At 33.6% G+C, this 25,000-nt stretch overlaps 1 protein-coding gene across 3 annotated transcripts in view; it reads left to right on the top strand.

Annotated features, from left to right (window-relative positions):
* The window catches only part of LOC144959394 (glucose-6-phosphate exchanger SLC37A2-like), a 75,508-nt gene extending 54,728 nt beyond the window's left edge, over positions 1-20,780 (top strand). For all 3 annotated transcript variants that reach the window (XM_078891970.1, XM_078891971.1, XM_078891972.1), the window contains exons 8-18: positions 649-815; positions 2,315-2,358; positions 5,461-5,541; positions 7,244-7,318; positions 8,360-8,450; positions 9,638-9,700; positions 14,496-14,581; positions 16,635-16,686; positions 17,446-17,598; positions 19,713-19,810; positions 20,227-20,780. In XM_078891970.1, the coding sequence (XP_078748096.1) occupies positions 649-815; positions 2,315-2,358; positions 5,461-5,541; positions 7,244-7,318; positions 8,360-8,450; positions 9,638-9,700; positions 14,496-14,581; positions 16,635-16,686; positions 17,446-17,598; positions 19,713-19,810; positions 20,227-20,379 (1,063 nt within the window). In that variant the 3' untranslated portion in view covers positions 20,380-20,780. The remainder of the gene's footprint in view (positions 1-648; positions 816-2,314; positions 2,359-5,460; positions 5,542-7,243; positions 7,319-8,359; positions 8,451-9,637; positions 9,701-14,495; positions 14,582-16,634; positions 16,687-17,445; positions 17,599-19,712; positions 19,811-20,226) is intronic.
* Positions 20,781-25,000: the final 4,220 nt, after the last annotated feature.

Genomic DNA, 25,000 nt, shown 5'->3' with positions numbered 1-25,000 from the left:
ACTGCTTCAAAATCCCACAGACAAGAACACAAAACTACAGAAATTCTTTCTTCATTAGAACTATCTCGGAGTGGAATGGGTTGGATGAACTGGTCATCATGGCACCACACCTAAACGATTTCAAGGCCCGTTGACATGGCCCTGCCCTCAATGAGGACGCCGCTGAAATACAACCAGACCATTGGTTTCTTCGGCGCCAACCATACAGATACAGATACAGATACAGATCTCTCTTTATTTGTTTTTCATTAAAAAAGATATCTTCTTTCAAAATATAACAAGAGAAAATAATCTGGCACAAACTTGAATCAGGACATTTTTCCTGGGTAATGTAAATTTTGCTGCTCGAAGCTCGAGGGAATAAATAACAATGTGAAATTGAATGTAAGCTTCAATTTAATTACAAAAAACTGATCAAATGAACGTTTCGGGTTTCCCCTTTATCAACAAAACAGGATGAATGTTTTGTTGATAAAGGGGGAGACCCGAAACATTCATTTGATCTGTTTTTGTAATTATATTGAAGCTTACATTCAATTTCACATCGTTATTTATCACTTTTTTTCCTGAGAGTTTGAGTCATTTGCTTTTAATGAAATGTTATGTCTTTCCCTTTGATATATATATTATTTTTTTTACTCTTGACAGACGTGGATTAATCATGGGTATCTGGAACGCTCACACATCTGTGGGGAATATCCTGGGGTCAGTCATCGCTGGCGCCTTCGTAGAGCAGGCTTGGGGCTGGTCTTTTGTGGTGCCTGGCATCATCATCGGTTTTATTGGCATTCTCACCTTTTTGTTCCTTGTCCCACGTAAGTCTCAAATGTTGTGATATAGGTTTTTAGATGATAATAGAAATATATATTTACCTATTGTGGTCTAGTGGTATGACACTCGCTTTCGGATTGGAAGGTCCTGGGTTTGAGCCTTGCGCTCGGCTCGGCGCATAGTTGAGTCCTTGGAAAAGGCTCTTTACTCACATTCTCTCACTGTACTCAGGTGTAAAATGAGTACCTGGCTGTTAACAGTGTTGTCTCTGTCCGAAAAAAATTGTAATATTGCCTAACAGACGTTATGTCTCGATCTACTTGTTACGCGTTGCTGTTTATCAGGGACCCTTTGTAAAGCGCTTTGAGCACATTTAGTGGATATTTCGCTATATAAAAGCTCAATCTTGTACCCATGCACACAATACATGGCTAGAGTTTTTTTTTTGTTTTGTTTTTTTTTTTTTTTAGCAGTTTCTCATCCAGTCCGTGACCCTACTACAAATGGCTTGACTTTGTTATTATTATAATATGTGATCCTTCGCCTCAAAACGGTATTATGTCGGGTTGGTTAAAATGTTGAAATTTGAATTTAGAGCCAGAAATATCAGACTTATGTTGAGTTAGTATATTTTCTTGAAGAGATACCATATTGTAGGTTGCTAATACTAATGTCAAAAATTTATATTTTTGACCAGTTTAACATTTAATTAGTCTTTTAAGCATATGGTTCATTCCGACATAATACCATTTTGAGACGATGGGTCACATATGTGATACAGTATCGTTTAGTCACCATTACCACCATATTTTGTGTCAACAAGAGTTATTTAAATGAGATGTTACTGAGTAAATAATGCAGCAATCATCCATTCCTATCTCTCGTTCCCATCTTATCCCTGCTGATCGAGATTCATATCTGGTCTTATGTAAACTGCATTTCAATATCTACTCTATTGTTTTTTAAATTTTTTTGGTTTTTTTTTTGGTTAAAACTGTTTTAGCAAACATAAATTATTATAATTGTTATTATTACTATGATTATTCATTATCAGTTTATTTGTACCCATTATTAATGATGGGGGTATGGGAAACAGGTGTTATGGCGTGCTGTAATTAACAGTTGTTTTGTGTTGTATATGAAATGATAACAAAATTACTTATGCCCATAGAGCTGGAGTTTATCCCTGTTTGTATACCATGAAATGGACCATAGCAATTGCTTGCTATTCTTTGGATAGGACGCTAGTCTATCGCGAAGCGCTTTCCACCAGATCTAACAGACCAAGCTACTCAATCACTTTGGGTGGACAGGGGGGGGGGGGGGGGGGCGGCTTAGAGAAAAAAACAACAACCTGACCTGGCTTGGGATTGATCTCCGTCCCTTTGCATGAGAAGGGAGTGAGATAAGTGCATGTCGCCTCGATTTCCCCCTTCTCACCTCCCCCAACTCCCCAAAATACTCTTCACATTCTAGCAATGAATTTCAATTTCCACAAATGATAGAATTTAACAAAGTCATATTTACCATCTTTCTATTTCAGATCCAAAAGACATCGACTGTGCTTTACCTGACCATTCTGACAATGTAAGTAAGCATTTACTTTTATATCTCCTTTTTCTTTTTTTTTCCCCCACACTCCCTTGTCTGGAGGTCCCAATAGCTAAGTTGGTGGAGCACATGCTTCACATGCAAAGGGACCGAGATCAGCAGAAACTGAACCCTCTGTACACCCGGCAGTGATTGTTTTAGTTGCTGGGTCTGTTAGTCCTGCTGGAAAGTACTTTGCGATAGTCTAGGCATCCTATACAAAGGTTAGCAAGCAATTGCTATTGTCCGTTTCATGATATAGAAACCAGGATAAACTCCTGCCCCATGGGCCATTGTGGCTCTGAAGGAAGGACTACTCTTTTCATTTGTCAGCATGCTTTAATTCTTTTCTTTTCTGTGGTCACATCCGTTTTGATTATTTTTCCTGTGACATTTTAAAAAAAGAAAGTTTTCTTTTTAAATAAGGAAATTCAAAACAATTGTGAGCTGAGAAACGTGTGGAAAATGCTTTTCTTTAAAGAAGAAAATGACTTAAAACATGCTATATTTGTCGATACAAAAGAAAGAAAAAAAATTAAAAATTAGACTTACTCAAAGAAGTAAGAGGCGGTATTTACTATTTCTCAGTTTTATTATTTTTTGAAGTGCTGTAATCCATTTTTTTAAAAAGTGGATGCGGTGCCAGGCACCAAATTAACCAATATAGCCACGCCCCTGGATGATTGTCCAAATCATAAAACCATAGATGGTGACTAATGATATTATAAACAGTGTTGCCAGGGGCCTTTGCAAAAATCCTGCCAACTTTATGCCAGAAATCCACCAAAATCCGCCAACTTTATCCTACTTCACCTGCAAAAAAATTCCGCCATTTGATTTAAAACACTTATAATCAACAATAGTGTATTGTCTCATAATAAAAATTTGCTTTTTAAAAGATATACCAATCATCAAAAATTCAAACAAAAAAATAAATCCGCCATCCGCCACGCCATTTTTTCCAAGGCCACGCGATGATAAAAATCTGTCAATTTGGCAGAAAATCCACCAACCTGGCAATACTGATTATAACGGAGACAACAATCTGGGGATTAAGCCTTTGATCTCTCATCTCGGTTGGGTGACACTTGTAGAAAATCCCTTGCCCTGTGCCCAAAAAGGCACACAACAATATTTATATCATACCAAGTCATATCATATCAGTAATAGGGGGCTTTAGAAGGGACCAAGGGTTCCTAAAACGCCCTTAAATTAGAAGTAACAAAATATTGAACATTGCATATTGCATATTCCTGGAAGTAAAAATATTAGAAAGGGAGAAACAAAAAAAAAACTTCCATTGTTATGATTGACATATAATTCTGTTATAGTTATATTTAATAATGATAATTATTTCTAATACATCACGCAACAAAACAAAGATGCAAGTTGAGACGTCTAGATAATTGAATTTCAAACTGTTATGAATGTTATTTTTCATGATAAACAATTTCATTGCAATTGATATTTTTAAAAAAAACTCTTTCCTTCTTTGCATAAAGATGAATGTTGTATGTATTGTGTGCAATTTTATTATTATTATTTTTTAAAAATCTTATGACTTTGGACTTGGTACCATTTTGAAACAACAAGTGAATTATGTCTGGCAAATTCAAGGTCAATTCAATTTTAGCTATTTTTTCAGGAGGTTGATGGGATGGGAATTTAGTTGGACTGTACCCCTCTATTTTTATTTTAAAATTCTAGAAAATATTTTTGATTTTTAAATATATAATATATATGTATATTTTTTTATTCTTCAGAGCCATTAGGCCCATGGAACTGGATTTTATCCCAGTTTCTATAGCGTGAACTGGATAATATCAATTGCTTGCTACCCTTTGGATAGGATGTTAGTCTATCGCAAAGTTCTTTCTTCCAGATCTAAAAGATCCAGCTACCCAATTACTGCTTGGTGGACAGGGGGGGTCAGAAAAAAATCTTGACTGCACCCGGGATCGATCTTGGTCCCTTTGCGTGTGAAGCGAGTGATCTATCATCCGAGCTATCCGGACCCCCGTAGCAGCCCTCTATTCCCTTTATATATCCGTTGTCCTTTACTATCGACTTTCTGTCCTTGTCGCGAAACAAATGACTTAGTTTTGCTGAGATCCTTTTAAAGTCCTTTTCCTTGTGATATCGGTTGTTTGACTGTACAGTTTCTTGCCAAGTTACAAGTCAAGCTATGCTTATCATAGTCAATAGTTGGATGGGTGAATGACAATGATTCTTAAAACCTCTGATTGGAGTATGTGGATGTATATGAGTTTTGTTCATGCCAGTCAGTTTTTAGCTGTTGTTTCTATAATTACATTCTTGTTTTGACTTTATGATTTTACGCATGCACATCTTTCTTTTTATTTCTCACGATAATCATTTTGTTTAATGGCCTTAATTAGTTAATTACTCAATTTATTAATTATTCCATCTATTTTACTTTCATATACTTTCTCTTGAAATTTTTATTTGCTCTTTGCTTGATCTCTTTACTTTATTTTTATTTATTTCTCCTCCCCCCCCCCCCTCCCTTACTTTGTCTTTCTTAACAACCACACAATCTGTTGATTTGGAGCTCTAGTGAGGTTTATTAAGTTAATGATGAGGAAAATTAGTGAAATAGTATTCCTTTAAACAGGAACTACACATAATCTGAATTATTTTATAGTGACAATTAATAGAAGTAAGAAATAATGGTGGTGATCATGCATTCACCCATTCCAGAATGATTCAGATCCTTCTCCCCCTTCATGAAATTAGGATTAAAACAAACAAAACAAAATAAAATAAATCAAAACAAAAAAGCAAAACAAAGAACCCCACAAAAATGATTTTTTATTTGTTTATGGCCCTGTCTTTCTCTCTCTCTCTCATTCTCATTCATTCTCTCTCTCATTCTCTCTCTCTCTCTCTCTCTCTCTCTCTCTCTCTCTCTCTCTCTCTCTCTCTCTCTCTCTCTCTCTCTCTCTATCTATCTATCTATCTATCTATTGTCTGTCTGTCTATCTATCTATACGTCTGGTTTTTTGTCTTTTCCTCATGCATGTTATATTATTATTTTTGGTTGATGGTTCTTATATTTTCGTTATTGTTGTATCTCAGAGCACACTAATCGTGTCCAAAGGTATAGATACAGAGGCGGACACGGACGAAGAAAAGGCAATAAGAGCCGGAGAGACGACGGTAGGAGGTTGTTTTTTTTTTTTCTTTTTACTGACAATGCAGTCTATCAGACTTTTAAAAATCACAAAGATAAGCGATGACCACTACAGTAACATAGTATTTAGTTCAATAAAATATTTTCAGCTGCAGTTGATACTGTGTAGAAAAATAAACAAACAACTTTCTGACTGGTGTTACCAATCAACACTTTAACAGTAGAGCAGAATTATTTTTTTAAAAAAGTCATAAATGACAATTTACCCAATCATTTTTAATACGAGTCATTCCCAGCAATTCGACTCTGGCTTCGACAAAGGTGTTTAGGTGCATGGCTGTTGCTGCTCTCTTGGTGAAAATTGTTTGGTCTGATTGCATGTTAGAATAAAATCAAACCTATCAAGGGACAAAAGTGGATCTATTGTCGATTGATTTGGAAATCTACGCGGAATTTTTAAATCATTGATTCCATATTATATCTTGGGTATTTTCATGTTTTAATAATTTTTTTCTCTCTTTTATTTTCTCTTATATCTGTGGGTTTTTTTTTTCCTTTTCAAATTGTATTATTTCTTTTATTGAGTTTTTCTGCGCTTATAAAAAGTGATTGAGTAAATTGCATGTAAAATAGTTGAATGTTCCAAGCTTGATTTTTATGTGCTCTGATCGGATGGTAAATTGGATGTTTTTATTTTTTTTAATGTTTATAAATAGCTCTTTTTATCCAAAAGTTGAGCACTATTATTTCATGGTTTTTGTTTTTATAATTTATATATATATATATATATATATATATATATATATATATATATATATATATATATATATATATATATATATACTATATATATATATATAGAAATATATATATATATATATATATATATATATATATATATATATATATATATATATATATATATATATATATATATATAAATAGAATATGTTTTTTGTTGTTGTTAATAAGGAGGATACCAAGTACCTTTTAAAGATAAAACTTTTAAAGATTCTTAATCAATCTCTTTATTATTTGAATCAGTCTCTTATGATGGCTGTTTAATTTGAACATTATTTCGTTTTCATATACATTTGATCCAATCACAATAATACTGTAACTGAAAGGAAACTGAAAATTGAATGAGAGCAAGAACAATTTCTATTTCTTGTTTTTATTTTTTTTTGTTCAATGTGGTTTACAAAAAAAAAACCAAAAAAAAAAAAACAAAGAAATCATAATTGCCTTTAATGTGCGCCCAAAACAATGAATGTTAATTAAATCCAATCATTTTCAATTATTTCTATGCAAATCAGCGCAATAAGAGAATTAGAATAATGATAAAAGTGTGAGAGCCATATTCGAATGTCCACTCCTTTTGTTATATTAATTTGCTATTATTCATTACAATTGATTATAGTAATGGTAGATTAATCCACCTACACTTTTAGCATAAGACATTACATTTCAACTCAAACTACAACTTTCTTATTTGTGTGACTGCTAAATTATGTGTGACTCACATGTACACAGATCACAGATGCATAAATTACATTGACAAATATACACGAAATATGTCTTTTCCAGGAAGGAAACCGTTTTTAAGTATTCACAATTCTGAATTTAAATCTCAGTGATCTTATTCCATCCTTTTTTTTTTACATTTTTTGTTTTAAAAAATCCTAAATTTTATCTCAAAGTTGATTTCGAATTATGTCCCTTTTTCAGGCTCTTTTGTCCAATCATAACCACCAGTCCAAGAATGAGAAACCAATCACCATCTGGAAAGCGTTTATGATACCGGTAAGTCATTACGTCTTGAATATTAAACCCTCTACAAGAAGGGTTAAATTTGACTCTATTCTGAAATGATATCGTACAATTTTCGCAGTTCACTGAGGTTCGGTGACTCAGTAGTACAGTGTCTTGTCTTGTCACAAAGGGCAATCGATGTTCTGTTAATTGTGACGAGTAACTAGATGGGTGACAGTAATCTTGGAAAATTCTGGTCTCTATGTTTTGTCCTTGTGGAAAGAATTTACGCACATTACCCGATTCAACTCACCAGGTGTGAAGGAATACCTTTCTTCAGGCAGTGACGGATATTGTAAGATTGTTAGTACAAAAAAGGACACCTAACAGGTGACTGATACTGTTTGAAATAGAAATATTGTTCCATATGGCTTGCAGGGGGAATAAATGAAACATTGTGAAGTGCATAGAGCGTGATTAATCGAAGGAAATGCACTATATAAAAGTGTTCGTGTTTATTTATTTATTTATTTATTTACACTGGTTTTGACTTTTGTCTGAATCACTTGGGTTTCGTTGAGACTCGAGTAGGTTGGCGTATTGCTGTTATTCTTACAGCCCTTGTGGTAAAAAACAAAAACCCTGTTAAGATGTGATGCCATATTGTATATATATATATATATATATATATATATATATATATATATATATATATATATATATATATAGAGAGAGAGAGAGAGAGAGAGAGAGAGAGAGAGAGAGATAGACAGAGAGAGAGACAATACAGACATATACAATTGCACACACACAGACATAACATTTTTTTATACAAATAACCATACATATAGATGTCAGTAACCCATAGTTTGTTGATTAGAATATATGAAAATGTTAACCAAGATGCACTTATACTAAAAAGTATCGTAATAACATTACCATTATTGATCTCTGTCTGTCTGTCTCTCCCCCCCTCTCTCTCTCTCTCTCTCTCTCTCTCTCTCTCTCTCTCTCTCTCTCTCTCTCTCTCTCTCTCTCTCTCTCTCTCTCTCTCTCTCCATTCAAAATTATTCATTAAAATTTTGTTTTCAGGGTGTTCTGGAGTTTGCCTTTTGTCTGTTTTTTGCCAAGCTAGTTTCGTACACATTCCTGTACTGGCTACCTAAATACATCTCTCTCAACAGTAAGAGTCATCGCTTTTATTATAATTGGTCATTTATTAGAACCTCTCATGTCTACAGAGAACATGTTTGCCTTAATTTACCATTGTTCTGTTTTATAGCGATATTAAAGCAAGTTTTGAATTCCCTGTAACCTTATGCAATTTGTCATTTGATAATCTGCTTGCTGGATTTTAGCACGCCGAATTCTAGCACACCATGTGAAATGCTGGATTTGGGTGACTGAATGTATTGATCATCTCCCATTATCATTGGATATCAGCATGCTGGGATTCTCACATGTTTTTTTTTTTTTTAATTCCTTCTCCCGAGAGCGTGTCAGAATCAAATGAGTACAGTATTTTTAACAAGACATCAATCTAAGTCTAAGCCTTGCAAAATCAATAAAATCAGCTCCAGAATGAGAGTTTCAACAGTCCTCCATCTTCTTTTGAATGGAAGAAATTTATCTATGTTTGTTTCTAGCTAAGAATATGATATGATAATAAAACTATGAACCATCTATCAACCCCCCCCCCTCCTCCCCCCCAGCAGTGATTTATAGTAGGTGGTTTTATTAGTTGAAGTAGGCGGAAACCGCTTTATAGGAGATATACCAACTAAACCAAGAATGACAAGAATATTTTACTGTACATATTACAGTACAGAAACTCGGGGAAAACTCTGGCCTCATTTCATTGTGCGGCTATGTGGTCTTGTGGTCCTGGGTTCGAGCCTCATGTGGTGCATAATTGAGTCCTTGGAAAAGGCTCTTTACTCAAATTCTCTCACTGCACTCAGGTGTAAAATGAGTACCTGGCTGTCAACATGACATTGTTTGAACTGGGTGGGGTTCCTGACCTCCCATAGTGGGAAGGGAAGCACTTACTGTGTCTTCTGTCCCCCTATATCTGTTTTCCAACATGCCTAACAGGCGTCATGTCTCGTTCTTTATGTTACATGTTGCTGTTGGTCAGGGACCAATTGTAAAGCGTTCCGAGCACGTTCAGTGGACATTGCGCTATATAAAAGCTCACATTTTTTGGGGGGTGGGGGGGGGGGAGTTGTTTTTTTTTAAGCTCATTAACCTTAGGGCGTGGCTCTAAAGGATTACCTTGGACCACATGAGGTTAGTTGGTCCTGCTGTGTGTGTGATAATTCTCTTGCCCGATTATCCTTTTACTCTCACTTTAAATGTATATATTCACAGGTCACCTCTCTGCAGATCAGGCTGCCTACACATCAACAATGTTTGACGTGGGAGGAATTCTTGGTAAAATGATTATAATGTTTTGTTTGTTTGTTTGTATGTCTTTTTTTTTATTTTGGGCGGGGGGGGGGGGGGTGTTGTTGTTATTAATGATCACCCACATTTTGCCAGATGGAATATTTGTCACGTTTTGACCATTTACTTGCAAGGCTGATTTTTATTTTCTAATCAAAGAATCATAGTTTGCCTTGTAATAAATGCAGAACCACCTATTTACCTAAATAAATGTACAGAACTGCCATTGTCGAACAAAACACATTTTGGAATTTTGGCAAGAAAAAATGATAAATTAATCAAATCAAATTGATCCCCTAAAGTTGTCAGAAAGGTTTTAAACGTGCTCTTTCCTTTTTTGAGGCTCAAATTTAATAATAATAATAATAATAATAATAATAATAATAATAATAATAATAATAATAATAATAATAGATCTTTATTGTCCATAAATATGGCAATTTGTCATTTAGTTACACTTGTTATAATGTTAAACGATAACTAAGATTGAACAGATATTTCACTCCTACTTATTTTCTCTCTCTCTCTCTCTCTCTCTCTCTCTCTCTCTCTCTCTCTCTCTCTCTCTCTCTCTCTCTCTTTCTTTCACACGTGCGATATACACAACATAAACATATTCATTTCGTTTTCAATTTGTTACGATTGTGGCAATTCGACACCAAAAATTATCATCATTATCAATTGGTCAGTTAATCTTACATTAAATAAATTAATCAGTTAATCAGTCAACGAATCAATCCTTGGTTTTTATGTACCATATGAAATATTCAAAATTTTTATTGCTGATGGAACGAACGTTGATTTATACTTGTTAGTTCTACATTTAATCTGACAAAACCTTCTCCCAGATGGTAAAAGACTAAATTCATGGTATAAAATATGTTTTTTATTGTTGGTAATTGAGAATGCTTTCCTTTCTATTGCTTTTCCATGAATTCTTTCTACTCCATCAAGAGGATGGTTTATTATTTTTGATGCCTCTTTGATAGATTTTGAAATTTTTGATTTATCTTTAAGTCGGCATCCTCCAAACCATATGGTGCAGCCAAACGCAATTACACTTTTAATCAATGAGTCATAAACTCTTAACATAGTTTTCTTCCTTACTTGAAATGTTCTCAATTTCCTTAGGATGTATAATCTTTGGGCAACTTTCTTAGATATTATATTAATATGTTGAGAAAATTGAGGGAACTATCAATGGTTATTCCTAAATATTTAAAATAGTCAACTATCTCAACATCATCTTTACCGATCGCCACACACTTTAAGTCGTTTTTATTTTTTACACCAAACACCTGTTCTTTCGTTTTTTCAACATTTAATTCAAGCTGATTTTGTTTACACCAATCGGTGAATATATTTATTTGTTTGAAATAATTCTTTTCGGTAACTTTATCTTTTAATAAGCCAAGAATAGCAGTATCATCTGCATATTTCACTATAAAACAATTTTCAAAGGATGGTCTGCAGTCGTTGGTGTATAAGATGTACAGGATTGGGGAACTCACACAGCCTTGGGGACATCCGTTCGACAACGTTCTTTTGTTGGAGATATGTTCACCCAATTTTACACATTGCGGTCTATGGGTCAGAAACTCTTTATACCATTTAATAAGGTAGTTTGGAATATCCATGCTGCACAACTTTTGAAGCAAAATATCTGTGTTCATGGCATTAAAAGCTGACGAAAAGTCGACAAACAGGATTCTGGCGTAATTTGAGGGCGTTTGGTCAAGGTGTTTCGAGATCAAATTTGTGGCGGTTAATAGTGCGTCTTCAACACTGAGATGTTGCTGGTATGCAAATTGGTACGGATCTAGCAATTTCAGGTCATAACATTTTTGTAGGAGCTCAGATTTTAAAATTTTTTCTAAACATTTCATTACAAGCGATGTAAGCGCCACTGGACGGAAGTCATTCAATACGGTCGGACAACGCTTTTTTGGAACTGGAACGACAATCGATGTTTTCCAAAGTACTGGCACTGATTGTTCATCGATTGACCTTTGAAAAAGTTTTGTATAAGGTATAGCCAGTTGTTGGTGACAGTTTTTCAAAATAGTTCCGGTAATGTTGTCTGGTCCTGGTGCTTTATGTTCTTTACATCTCCGGAAGAGGGAGCTTACGGTTTCTTCTTCAATATCTGGAGGTGGCTCATTGTCATTTGACAAACCGTTGTGAACAGGTGGGAGCCTGTCAAAACGACAGTAAAAATCATTTAATTTGTTGACATCAGTTTTCGTTTTTCCTTGTGGGAATGTTCGTTTCTTTTGGTCTACTCCTCCCATTTGTTTTATCATCTCCCATGCTTTCCTTGCGCAGCCCGATCTCAGTTGTCGCTCCATTTTATTTTTGTATTCAACCTTCTCTTCTTTTATTGTATTTCTGATCTCCTTTCCCTTTTCAAATTCTAGTTTAATGTCACCACTCATATAGGCAATTTTCTTTTCATTGAGTAAATATTTAAGTCGCTTTGTAACCCATGGCTTATAGTTAGGAAATATCTTAATTTCTTTTTTTTCCACGCATAAATCCACACAAAATGTAATATAACATGTCAAAGTTTCGGTCCATTCATCAATACTGTCACCTTCTACCATTAATGTCTCCCACTGAGTACAGTCAAAACAGCCGTTCAGTCGTTGGATTGCCTCTTGAGTCCAGATATGGCGATATACTACAGTTGGTTTCTCACTCTTTAATTTAGAGATGTACGTCGGTACTAGGTGAATGGTATTATGATCAGATGTGGCTATCGGTTGTTTTTGTAGCGCTTTGTAGGCGTTCTTTATATTGCTATAGCACAGATCAAGCGTGTTGTTTCCTCGTGTTTTGCAGGTGACGAACTGTTCTAGTCCAGCTATGGGCAGCTGACAATGATTAAAATCACCAACAATAATAAGTGGACTGTCCGGGTGACATAGTAGTAATGACGATACATGCTCATTTATTAATCGGTATGCTTTCTCAATTTTTGCGCTAGGTGGAATATAAATATTAACAATGGTGACAACCCGAAACTCCCGAGGCAAGTAGTGTGGACGTAGAGACAAAGAAAGTAGTTCAATATCAGGCGTGTCAATTTGATCTTTTATATTTACAATATTACACCATCTATCATTCACGTATATGCATAGACCTCCCCCTTTGTTTTTCCCTAATGACGTGTCTCTATCCTTTCTGTACAAAGTAAAATTTGCCAAATCAATACTACTATCGGTGTCCATAGACGAAAGCCATGTTTCCGTAAGACAAATAATGCATGCATTTTTATAATCATAATCAAACTTGGAGAGAGCAGTGAGGGTGTCTATCTTATTACGAAGAGATCTAACATTGGAAAGTATTATTGAAGGGAGTGGTGGTTTAGATCCTCGTCTATGAAGTCGGTTTTTCACGCCTCCTCTTTTGCCCCTTTTCCTTTTCCCATTCATTTTCTTTATTATTTCATTGTGGGAAATAACGGCTCTCGGTTGTATTGAAAGTAAGGATGGCTTAAGTCGAAGAAGGTCGTCTCGGGAATAAATATAACTGTCGCCATTTTGTTTTCCTTGAGTTGACATTGATAGAAGAAAATTTTGAGCAGAAATGTACAATCTGAAGTATAAGCAATATTATTTTTGTAATTCTAAATCATCATACCACGCTTAATATAATATTAAGCGAAGAATAGGTCTTCAATCAACAAATCGCGAAAAAAGATGAAAATAGCAGTGCAATTTTGTGTCGGAAGTAAACATAGCCGCCGCCATTTCGATTTCCTTTGGTCATATACATTGATTTGAACGATTTTTCTGAGGATTTGAAGCAGAATTCTAAACGTTAACGTTTAAAGTACATACCATTTATCAATACGAACAATCATACACTGTTTAATACGTAAATGAGTGAAATGTTGTCATGAAACAAATAAATACCAAAAGAATTCATCACAAGGTGTAACTGTGCGTCGCTATTCAGCGCCGCCATTTTGGCCAAATTCAAATTTTTTGGTCCAGATTTTAAATAAAAAAATCAGCGAAAATTAAATTTTACTAGGACGTTGATATATTATATTCAAAGTGAACGACACTACATCAATTCTAAAGTATTTTAAAGGGACAAAGCTGGGTGGGGTTCCTGACCTCCCATAGTGGGAAGGGAAGCACTTACTGTGTCTTCTGTCCCCCTATATCTGTTTTCCAACATCTTTCTGTCTTTGTCTTGGAATGAGATTACTTGGTTTTGTCCTGGCCCCGACGAATACCTTGGCTGGGAGGGAAGCAGTCAAATGTATAGTTAGAGTTTTGGGAGGTTATATTTTTTTCCCATGTAAATCATCTCTCTGTTATGTACTGTATTATTTTTTGTTTTACATAATGTTTTGTAACCATTTGAGTGGGATCCTGTGCTTGAATCTGGATGAGACATTTAAGTGATCTCAAACTCAGTACTTTGATAGTGTGCTCTTGAAATATAAATCTGTTTCCTATTTGAACTAATTCCCCTTTGTCTATTGTAAGTGAATTGTAATTCTAAAAATAATTATTATCCCATTGTCTTCCTTTTTACTGGTGCTGATATGACCTTAATGTGTTCCAAGCGCCATAAAACCCCTAAAAACAAATTGACAAAGCATATAAATATATTATTACGTCTTACTTTTTTTTCCTAGACGTTTTTTTTTAACTTACTTATTGGTTCTGATCTCAACATGTCACAAACGCTGTTAAAATTCTAAGCCTGTGCTAAGGAGTGTAGCCTGTATTATCGCTTTTTAATTTTAATTTTTTTTTTCCAGGTGCTATTCTTGCTGGTTACATTTCTGACAGATACAGAATCAGAGGTCTTACATGTGTCATCTTCCTAATCTTTTCAGCCCCAATGGTGAGCGATCTTTTTAAAATTAAAATTTTTAAAATACACATTAAATCAATATAGCACAATTCGATGGGTTCACAATATTTAATCTATTCCCTCAGCAAAAAAAACTAGAGCTTTTATATAGCACAATATCCACTAAATGTGCTCAACACATAACAAGATCGCTTGTTAGGCGATATTATAAATTATCCGACAGAGATAACATTATTGACAGCCAGATACTCATTTTACACCTGAGTACGGTGAGAGAATGTGAGTAAAGAGTCTTTTCCAAGGACTCAACTATGCGTCGAGCGAGGCTCGAACCCAGGACCTTCCGATCCGAAAGCGAGTGTCATACCACAAGACCACATAGCCGCACAAATAAATCTAGATTTCCATGTCAAACAATTTAAGTTAGCTCGAGTTTGCACTGCTACAATATTTATCACTGCCTTTAGCCAGCCTGATACCCATTCACGCCTGTGTCAAAAAGATTGATATGCTTTTAAAGTGCTGTACCCAAAGACCTAATGTCAGAGTCAGTTTTGATATTGAAGTCACCCATCTAATCTCAGAGCACCCTTAACATTGCTTGACTTATTTACAAACTGACGCACCATACCACTCAACTTGGCCCTCAATACCACAATTTCTAGGCACATGATGCTTAATTTTATCCCACTTTCTGTTGTCTTAAATACATACAACTGACAACAGTTGCTTTATATATTTAGAAAGGGTGCTGGCGACGTGTTCTTTATTTGCAGGTCTGATAACCTAATAGTTATGGGCTCATTGTTGTAACGGAAATTCTCAGAAACCAAAACAAAATATTATTCATAATAACACGGAAAGTTTCAGGCTCAAAATCCTTCTTCAGCCAACAACAAAAAAAACAATAAAAATTTTAATACATTAGACTATAGTCTGTCTGGAATTTAATAGTGTATTTATGTCTTTATTGTTGTTTGTTTTTTTTAATTTCTTTCTTTTTGAAGCTGTTATATGCATTTTTGTTTATAACAGATCTACAAATATGTGCAGGTCGAGTGCTGGTCTTTTGTATTTTTTTCTCCCCATTAGATATAAATTAGACTACTATTGTGAATTGATTACAAATGTTGTTTGTTGTTGATAGAATCACTCCCAGATTTTCTCACATATCTGTTTACAATTACCCAGTAGATTTTTTACCAATCAAAACATGGAATTTGTGACACACCTTCACACGTGCTCGGACAGACATAGTTGGTTGTTTATAATCAATAACTTGAATGAAATCGACCTATCTGTACGTTGTTGGGAATCAAGGATTTTTGTTTGATACTCATTTATGTCCAGAAGTTCAGATTTTTCCCAAAAGTGTACAAACTTTTTGTTTACTGCTGTGGTATATCTACAATTATCTTTTATCGATTCATTCTATTTTTTTCATCATTTATTTATTTATTTACTTATTTATTTATTTATTTATTCATTCATTTATTATTATTATTATTATTATTATTATTATTATTATTATTATTATTATTATTATTATTATTATTATTATTATTATTTATTATTATTATTATTATTACTATTATTATTATTATTATTATTATTATTATTATTATTATTATTATTTATTATTATTATTATTATTATTATTATTATTATTATTGTTATTATTATTATTTTTATTATTATTATTATTATTATTATTATTATTATTATTATTATTATTATTATTATTATTATTTGTTGCTTTAGTTACTGTTACAGTGTTTATATCAGTCTTAAGACCGGAAGTTAAAGTGTATTCTGTGTTGATTGTTGCCTTTTGAAAATGTGCTTGGATTTTAAAAAGTATTTATGTCAGATTTAACAGATTCAAAGACCAAATTAATTTCATGTACGTAAATATATGGGGCCAGAAATAAAAACAACATCAAACAAACAAATCTGAGTGTACCCAAGTTTGAATCCGTTTCATTGCCTTGTGACTTTAATATTAATTTTGCTGTTTGGATGCAAAGAAAAATATCATCACACAAAAAAGTATTGATTTTTATTAATTTTTTTACTTCCACAGCTATATCTATATGAAACATTTGGAAGTCATTTGCCATATTATGGAAATTGTCGTAAGTATGATAATTATCCTTATAGATCTTGAAATTATTTCATTTCTTAACAGAAAAAAACCTCAACTCGGGAGAAATATCATACTACCATAGCTTATCCATACAATTGTAATATAAGGCAAGGACACAGCCACTTTTTGACGTTTGTCTAGTCTATTATGAAAGGAATTATGATCATTGCCACTATGAGTGCATTTTACTTCTACTTCATATCATGTCATGTTTCTCATTGCCACCTCTCCCACCTTTCAGTCCTCTTTATAAAGAGTCCTGACATTTCTATGATAAAAATTGATTAATAGAGATTTTTGATCAATTACTATTATTTTAAAAATATATTTTGTTTGTCGGTTCTTTATCAACTTTTGTCAATTTCGGATTCTTTTCTCCAAGTTCAATTTTGCCCACAAAAACTGACAAGGAAAATTTTATCTAAATATTTTATTTTAATCTTCACTTGTGCCTCTATTTTAATTTTTGAGTGATACCATTTATATTTTATAAAGTATACATTTATGTAAAGCAGCATAGAAAAATTGTAACATGTGCAATATTTTTTTTGGGGTGTGACTGTGTGAGTGTGTTTGAAATTAAGATTTTTCTTTCTTGACTGGTTTGTATTTTGTATTAATCTTTGCATGGTGTTTCATGTCCTCTTATATTTATTAAAAAAAAAAAAATACCATTCATATTTATTTCGGCCTATAAAGCGGAGATTTTCAATTTCTTGTGAGCTTTGGTTTATTTTACCCATTCCAGTTCTCCTAGTAGTCTGCGGTCTTGGGGTGAATGGTCCCTATGCCCTCATCACTACGGCTGTCAGCGCTGACCTTGGAACTCACAGATCTGTGAGAGACAGCTCTAAAGCTTTGGGTATGGTGACAGCCATCATTGACGGAACTGGAAGTATAGGTAGGTGTTATTTATTCAATATGTGACCCACTGTCTCAAAACAGTGCTTTGTCAGGGTTGATGTATATGCTGAAAATGGAATTTATGATAATAAAAAAAAAACAAAAAAAAACTTGAGCTTTTATATAGCGCTTTACAAAGGGTCCCTGACCACCAGCAACACGAAACATGTAGAACACGACACTATTACAATTTTTTACGACAGAGACAATGCTGTTAACAGCCAGGTACTCATTTTTAAGTGAGAGAATGTGAGTAAAGAGCCTTTTTCAAGGACTTAACTGTGCACCGAGTGAGGCTAGAACCCAGGACCTACCGATCCAAAAGCGAGGGTCAAACCACAAGACCACATAATTGAAAAATATAAAACGTAGATAAAGTTTTTTATGTGTCAATACTTTGAGCACGTTTAGTGGATATTGCGCTATATAAAAGCTCAATATCAATATCTATCAATAATGAATACCGTTTCTTAAAGTGTCAAAATTTCAATCTTTCAAGTCTTTTTGATTTTAAAATCCCATTTTGGCATGAAGTTCACCTAGACGTTATACCATTTGTGAAAACAAGCAAATTTTGGTTAACACAAGACTACCAGAGAAGTGACAAGGTCTCACAAGTTCTCTCAATAGACTATAATATATGATAAGGCCACACATAGTTTTGCATGTGTCAGTGCATGACATAATCAGTCGGAAGGTGAAACTTTTGGATTTGCATTTTTTTTTTTGCATTTTCTGAAAGAATATGCTCCCCAGAGCATTTTAATCTTTACTTGAAGTTAATCGGGTTATTTTTTCATGAAGTTATGGTCAGATGTATGGGAAAGGTATCCAGCAACTTTTCTCAAATTTCATACTTTTTCAACTTGATTAGCTGTAAAAAATATTTAGAAGTGAAATTAAGCTTTGATATTTGCCAAAGATGTACAAACAGGGTTGATTTAATTATTTATGACAAGAACTCATTTTTTATAAAGATTGACCTTCTAACTAAACTTGGCAATATCTCAGTTCAAACCTTTTCACCATCCGACTGATCATGTCATTCACTGTAGCATATGTTAGGGAGCAGGCACTCGTGTAAGTGTTAGACTTGCTGCCATTGCACCACAGAGGTTACCCAACAGTTGGAATGATTTAATACCTATATTATTCTTCACAATGGTACACATTCCCGCTTTGAACCCTCACGGCATCACTAAACACAAACATAGAACATGAGAGTTTGAGGACAAACAACAAGAAATGAAGTGAGTAGGAAAGTGCCAGACAATAGAGAATTAAATTTTTGCGGCAGCAATGGGGGTTCAAACCCGCGACCTTACTGGTACAACAACTCTGCCTGGTCGGGGAGAGCGTGACTCTACTGTATGAGCTATCCACGCTCTTTGAGGACAAAGACATTTGAGTTATCTCCATTTTTATTTTGAAATTATCAAAATTATGAATAAGGGAGCAGGCACTGGTGTAAGATAAAGATCTGAAAAAGTGTGTACGAAACAGTGGCAGACAACGCCTAACTGTCTAACTGGTAATCAGGAGGTCAGAGGTTCAATCCCTAGATGAGGCAGGCAGATTTTTTTGGGAAGTTTTTTTTTTATCTTGTATTTTTTCTCTGCTTCGTTTCAGCATTGTTTCATTCACAAATTTTTAGATATTTATCTTATAGTTTTGTGTTTCGACTACAATTGTCTTTTGCAGTCAGAACTAGTGAGCATTTCACTTAGCTGCAAACTATATCAATACAGATTTAACTCACTCAATCCTAGAGATTTTTGCTACTTTTCAAAATTGGAAAAAAAAAAGTATTAAAAATGAGCATGTGCATAAATAGTTTTATTCAACTACCTTTAACATGTAAAAATTAAGAACATTAGCTTTGATATTACTCCTATAATTTGTCTCACAAAAATGTAATAAATAGACATGGGGTAAAAGTAACCCCGGGTATATGCTACGGATGTAGTTGTTGTTAGGGTTGAGTGAGTTAATCAGTATATCAAGACATATTTTATGGATTCGATATCAAGCTGAATTTTGATTGTTTAAAAGTTTTAAAAGAAATTCGATGAAAATCTTATTTTACTTTCATATTGAATCTCTTTTCTTTAGGAGCTGCCGTGGGGCCTATGCTGACAGGTGTTATCTCAGGGACAGGATGGCAGAATGTTTTCTATATGTTATATGCTGCCATCTTCATGGCTGTTGTTGTACGTATTTAAATTTTTCTCTTCCTGTTTTCAAAATGTATATTTATATTACATATGAATGAGATTAGCCAAATTTGTTTTTTCTTTATAATTTCTGCTGTAGAGCACCAGGATCTAGGAATTAATCTTTATACCCCATTTTATGCTTACAGTAAGCTTTTTGGACCCCTGTTATTGGTCAATGCTGCCACTTAATTTCTTAATAGTTTTGCTAGTTTTCTTTATTGTAGCTTTGTTACATACTTATTTTGAAATTTATTACTTATCTTTTTCTTCTTCGTCTTCTTATTAATCAATCAATCAATTAATTAATTAATCTTTTTATTTATATCGTTTTTTATCTCCATTATCATTTTCTATAAAGATCATCTTCATAAATTTAATAATATCTTACTTTTTCTTACACTTCCATTCAGCTGTTGACACGAGTTGTCATCAAAGAAGTGAAACTCATCATTCATGGAGTGTACGAAGACATCACCTACATCGTACCCAAGCCTCACATACAGGATAATGGATCAGGAGGACAAGACAACACTGGAGTGGCGAATGGCTGTTTTAAACAATAGAACTATGTATATTATCTTTGATGTCAACCTTGTTGTCATTATCATCTTAACATTAATATATCATTGATGCCATTGTAATCATTATCAATCATCATCATTATCATCATCATCATCATCATCATCATCATCACCATCATCACCACCACCATCACCACCACCATCATCATCATCCTCAACATCATCCTCGTCATCAACTTTATCATTTCCATCCTAAACACTACCACCTTTATTTATGCTCCTCCTTTTTTTCTCCTTTAATTCCTCCTCCTCCTCTTTATCACAGACCTGCCAACCAGTATGATTTCTCATATTTTAAATGGCTTTGAGGTCCGATATATCATAGAATGGGAATGTTGACCAAAATATGCTGAATGCAAAAAGTCAGGATTTGCAACAAAAGAGTCAGGGGGAGGGGGGGGAGGTGGGGAAATGACAAAATAAAAAGGGCATTTTTCAGTTTCTGACATTACGTTCTGTATATCACGACTGAAATGCTGCAATAAAGCTCATGAACCACTAATTTGAACAGTTAAGTCTCCAATTTGCATAATAATGTCATGTTTTTAATGTCCAGTCTGTCCACCATAACTCATCCAAATAAGATAATATATAAATCGATAATAAACTAGTCATCAATACCTCTCTTTTTTTTTTAACCTTGAGTCTTTCATGACACTCCACTGCATAATTAGTTATTCATTTTGTCATATATACACTCGAGCACGGTTTCCTCTAACCTCTTCAGACATAGAATACATTTATATTCCACACTGTCAAAACATGGAACAGTCTGAAATTTCAAACTAAAAATGCTTAACAGTCTTCTTACCACCTGCAACAAAATCGTCACATTTATTGTTACGACACAATATATACATTTTTCTTATTCAGATTTATTTTGTACATCACAAACTTTGTTTAATTAATAAGAACATAAAGTTGTTTTGTAGAGAGCTTGTTTGAGTTTTAAAATATCAATTTTTCTGCTGGGTAAGCCTGCCATTTTGTGAAAAAACTGAAAAGGATTTGGTAAGGAGACAGTTAAGATATTAATGGATTTAAAATGCCCGTGATAGGAAACGTTTTGCTTTAAATTACATATATGACCGAGCATTCATAATATTATGTCAATGACAGTATGGATGTTTGTTTTTTGTTTTTGTTTTTTATTTTCTTCTATGCTTTTATCTGTTTCTCTCTTTTTAACATGTTTATCTTAAAGAGTATGCAATGTGTATACATTGTTACTTGTGTTTTAAGGGCATGTAAGGAATACTTGGTCCATTTTAAAGCCTATTAATGATATTCGGGATATTCGAATGAGTTCAATGAAATTGTATGTTCAAGTAAGTTGTGTTCGAGGAAATCGTGCTTGAGTGTATTTGGTATATTGATATTATCATCATCATCATCATTATTATTTTTCAAAATTTATAATAGGAAATTAGTCATATGTATAGTTTGGTTTTTAAAATCAGCAGGATGTGACCTCTCATAGTGACTTTTTGGACTAATGCTATGCTACTCAACTACTGGCTTGTCGGTCCCTGGTTCGACTCTGGCTGTGGGCAATGCACAGTTGAGTCAATGGAAAAGGTTTTTTACCCATTGTATTCTCTCACCATACCCATGTGTAAAATGAGTATCTGGCTAGTAATAGCGATGTTTCTGTCAAAGACGAAATGTGCGGCTATGTGGTCTTGTGGTAGGACACTCTCCTTCAGACTGGATGGTCCAGGGTTCGAGTCCCACTTTGATTGGTGCATGGTTGAGTCCTTGGAAAAGACTCTGTACTCACATTTTCTCACTGTGCTCTGGTGTCAAATAAATGCCTGGCTGTCGACAGCATTATGTCTTTGTCGGAAAAAAAAAATTGTAATATCGCCTAACAGACATCATATTATTTCATCCAACATGTTCCAAATATTACTTATCTAAGTTTGCATCCACTTTTTTTTCCTTATATATTATCCTTCTATGATACAAATTTTTTTCCCCTTTAAAAAAAATGTCTTTCACAGAAATAAACAGATTTTTTGTTACTGTTCTACGATATCACTAACAAGGCATTTCTATTTAAATATTTATACATCTGCAGTGCAGTCCGCATAGAGTCTTAAAATCAACTTCTGCTTAATATCAACATATTTTGTTGGTCTCAAATTTTCTGTTCTTTATCTAAGTGTGTTCCATTATATTGGATAAAGTCAACGTTGTTTAAAGTCAACCAATAGTTATTGTCTGGCGATGTTGATTAGTTTTTTGCTTTAAGTAGTAAAAAGATATGCATACCTAAAATTATATACAGTAAAAACATGTTAAACTGAAATTCAAGGGACTTGGTATTCAATTTCAGTTTAGGTATATATCGAAAAGTTATGATATCATCCCACTGCTATCGGTCATCCCACTGTCACACAAAATGCATCCTGTTAAATTGTTCAGCTTTGTGATTTTGTGGTTGAAGTTGTGTAGTGTGTTTGTGTGAGTATGTGTGTGTTTGTGGGGGGGGGGGAATTGTACGTTTATGTGCACACAAACGAGTGCAGTGGTAGTTGGTGCGAAAGAGAGCAATAGTGTTATAACTCCAGCATCATCTTTCTGAAGTTACAACATTACTAATACAACATTACTGCTCTCAATCAGCACATTGCATTCTCACCATTAAGTAAGAATGGATTTGTGTGGTCAGGGTGGGATTGGTTGGGAGGGGGGAGTAGATAGGAGACAGATAAATTAGGCATTGTGGATTAGTGTGGGCAGAGGGAGGGGAGTTGGTGGCAAAGTGAAGAGAATTGTAACGGAGGTGTGTGAATGGTGTTGAATGGCTATAAGTATAAGAGAGAGTGTTGTGTAATGGTTGTTAGGGCAATTATTTTTTTAGCTTGTTCAGTTACACAACAATTTCTTTCGGGTTTGAAGATCGTTTGATCATAGTGGCTTTTGGTTTTTCCATACTTGGGTAACAGAGACAAAGAGGAAAAAATGACATTTTGATTTCTGTTCGGTTTAAACATTTTTGGTTTAACTGGTTTTTACTGTATATTTTATTTGCATGTTTATTTTTCACATGGACTCAGCTTCTTTCATGGCAATTTCTCTTTTTTTCCATCACATTACAAAGCATATAAGAAGTTCATTATATCTTCTTTTTCTTCTTCGTCTTGGATTATTTAACCCATTCATGATGGACAACTTAGATACGATAAATTCAATTTTTAATGGTGAAACTGAATTACTATCAGATCAAATTTTTTTCTCTCCATTATTTACTGCCTTAACTGCAGATGTAATTGTTCTCATCAGGAGAGCACTAGCAACAGTCCGATTCACATTATAGTTAATACTTGCTTAATGATAATCACCACTGCCACAAAAACAACAATAACAATAATAATTATATTAATAATAATGATTTAATAATAATAATAATAATAATAATAATAATAATAATAATAATAATAATAATAATAATGATAATAATAATTTAATAATAATAATAATAATAATAATAATAATAATAATAATAATAATAATAATAATAATAATAATATAATAATAATAATAATAATAATAATAATGATAATATTGATAATTTAAAAAATAAAATAAAATAATAATAATATTTTATTTATCTCAGAAGATACAGAAATTTGCCTTACTGGCAAAAAAGTTGCTAAAAAGTGATTTTAAAAATGATGTCATAAATTGTATAAATATTTGAATATACTTCCTCTCCACTCACATAACCTTAATGTTCATGTTATTTATTTATTTATTTCATGTGTAATTTATTGATTTGATTACCAGTGTTGTGCAGGATAATTATATACGTAATGACCTTTTAAGTTTTTGTTTTAAATTCCTTTTTTTTTTTTTGCATTCAATGTCCTTTTTGATGTTAGATAGTTTTGGTAATAATAGTTATCTTTATATTTTCGATGAATATTCAGTTTTGAGTCATTTTTTGCCGAAGACTAGTAGCAGAGGTAAATTTCTTCTGTCATCTCCTTTTTTTTTTCTACTCTTATCAAAGCTTACCTTTTCTTTAAATTTCCTGCCACAATAATGACCCAAATGTATTTCAAGCACTCGGGGGGCTGTCCCGTTTTTTCCCCCTGGATTGTCTTGTTCTTTTTGTTTGTTTTGTTTTGGTTCGATGACTATTCTTAGTCATTAAATGGTGTTTTTGATTTCTCTTGGGTGTCTTAATCAAAGACTTATAATCAATTGTTACTGAAAATATCTCATCATTTTTCTTTGATCAAGATTGAAACCTAAACATTTTATGCAATAACATTCTTTATTCTTGCGCGTAAATTAAGATTAATCTTTTAAAAATTTCTTGATTTTTAAAAAAACACCATTGACTTTGGGAAAACATCTTGATGTCTAAGTTATTTTTTTTTTCTGGTGGAGTTTTCTGACCTCCCATAGTGGGCAGGGAGGTACTTACTGTGTCTTCTATCCTCCTATATCTGTTTTCCAGCATGCTTTCTGTCTTTGTCTTGGAATGAGATTACTTGGTTTTGTCCTGCCCTGACCGGATACCTTGGCTGAGAGGGAAACAGTCAACTTTATAGTTAGTTTTGGGAGAGATTTATTTTTTTCCTTGTATATC

The sequence above is a fragment of the Berghia stephanieae genome, chromosome 14 (assembly GCF_034508935.2).
Source record: "Berghia stephanieae isolate SIO BIC M18660-M18661 chromosome 14, UCSD_Bste_1.3, whole genome shotgun sequence".
Lineage (NCBI taxonomy): Eukaryota > Metazoa > Mollusca > Gastropoda > Nudibranchia > Aeolidiidae > Berghia > Berghia stephanieae.
This window is presented reverse-complemented; position numbering and strand designations above follow the sequence as displayed.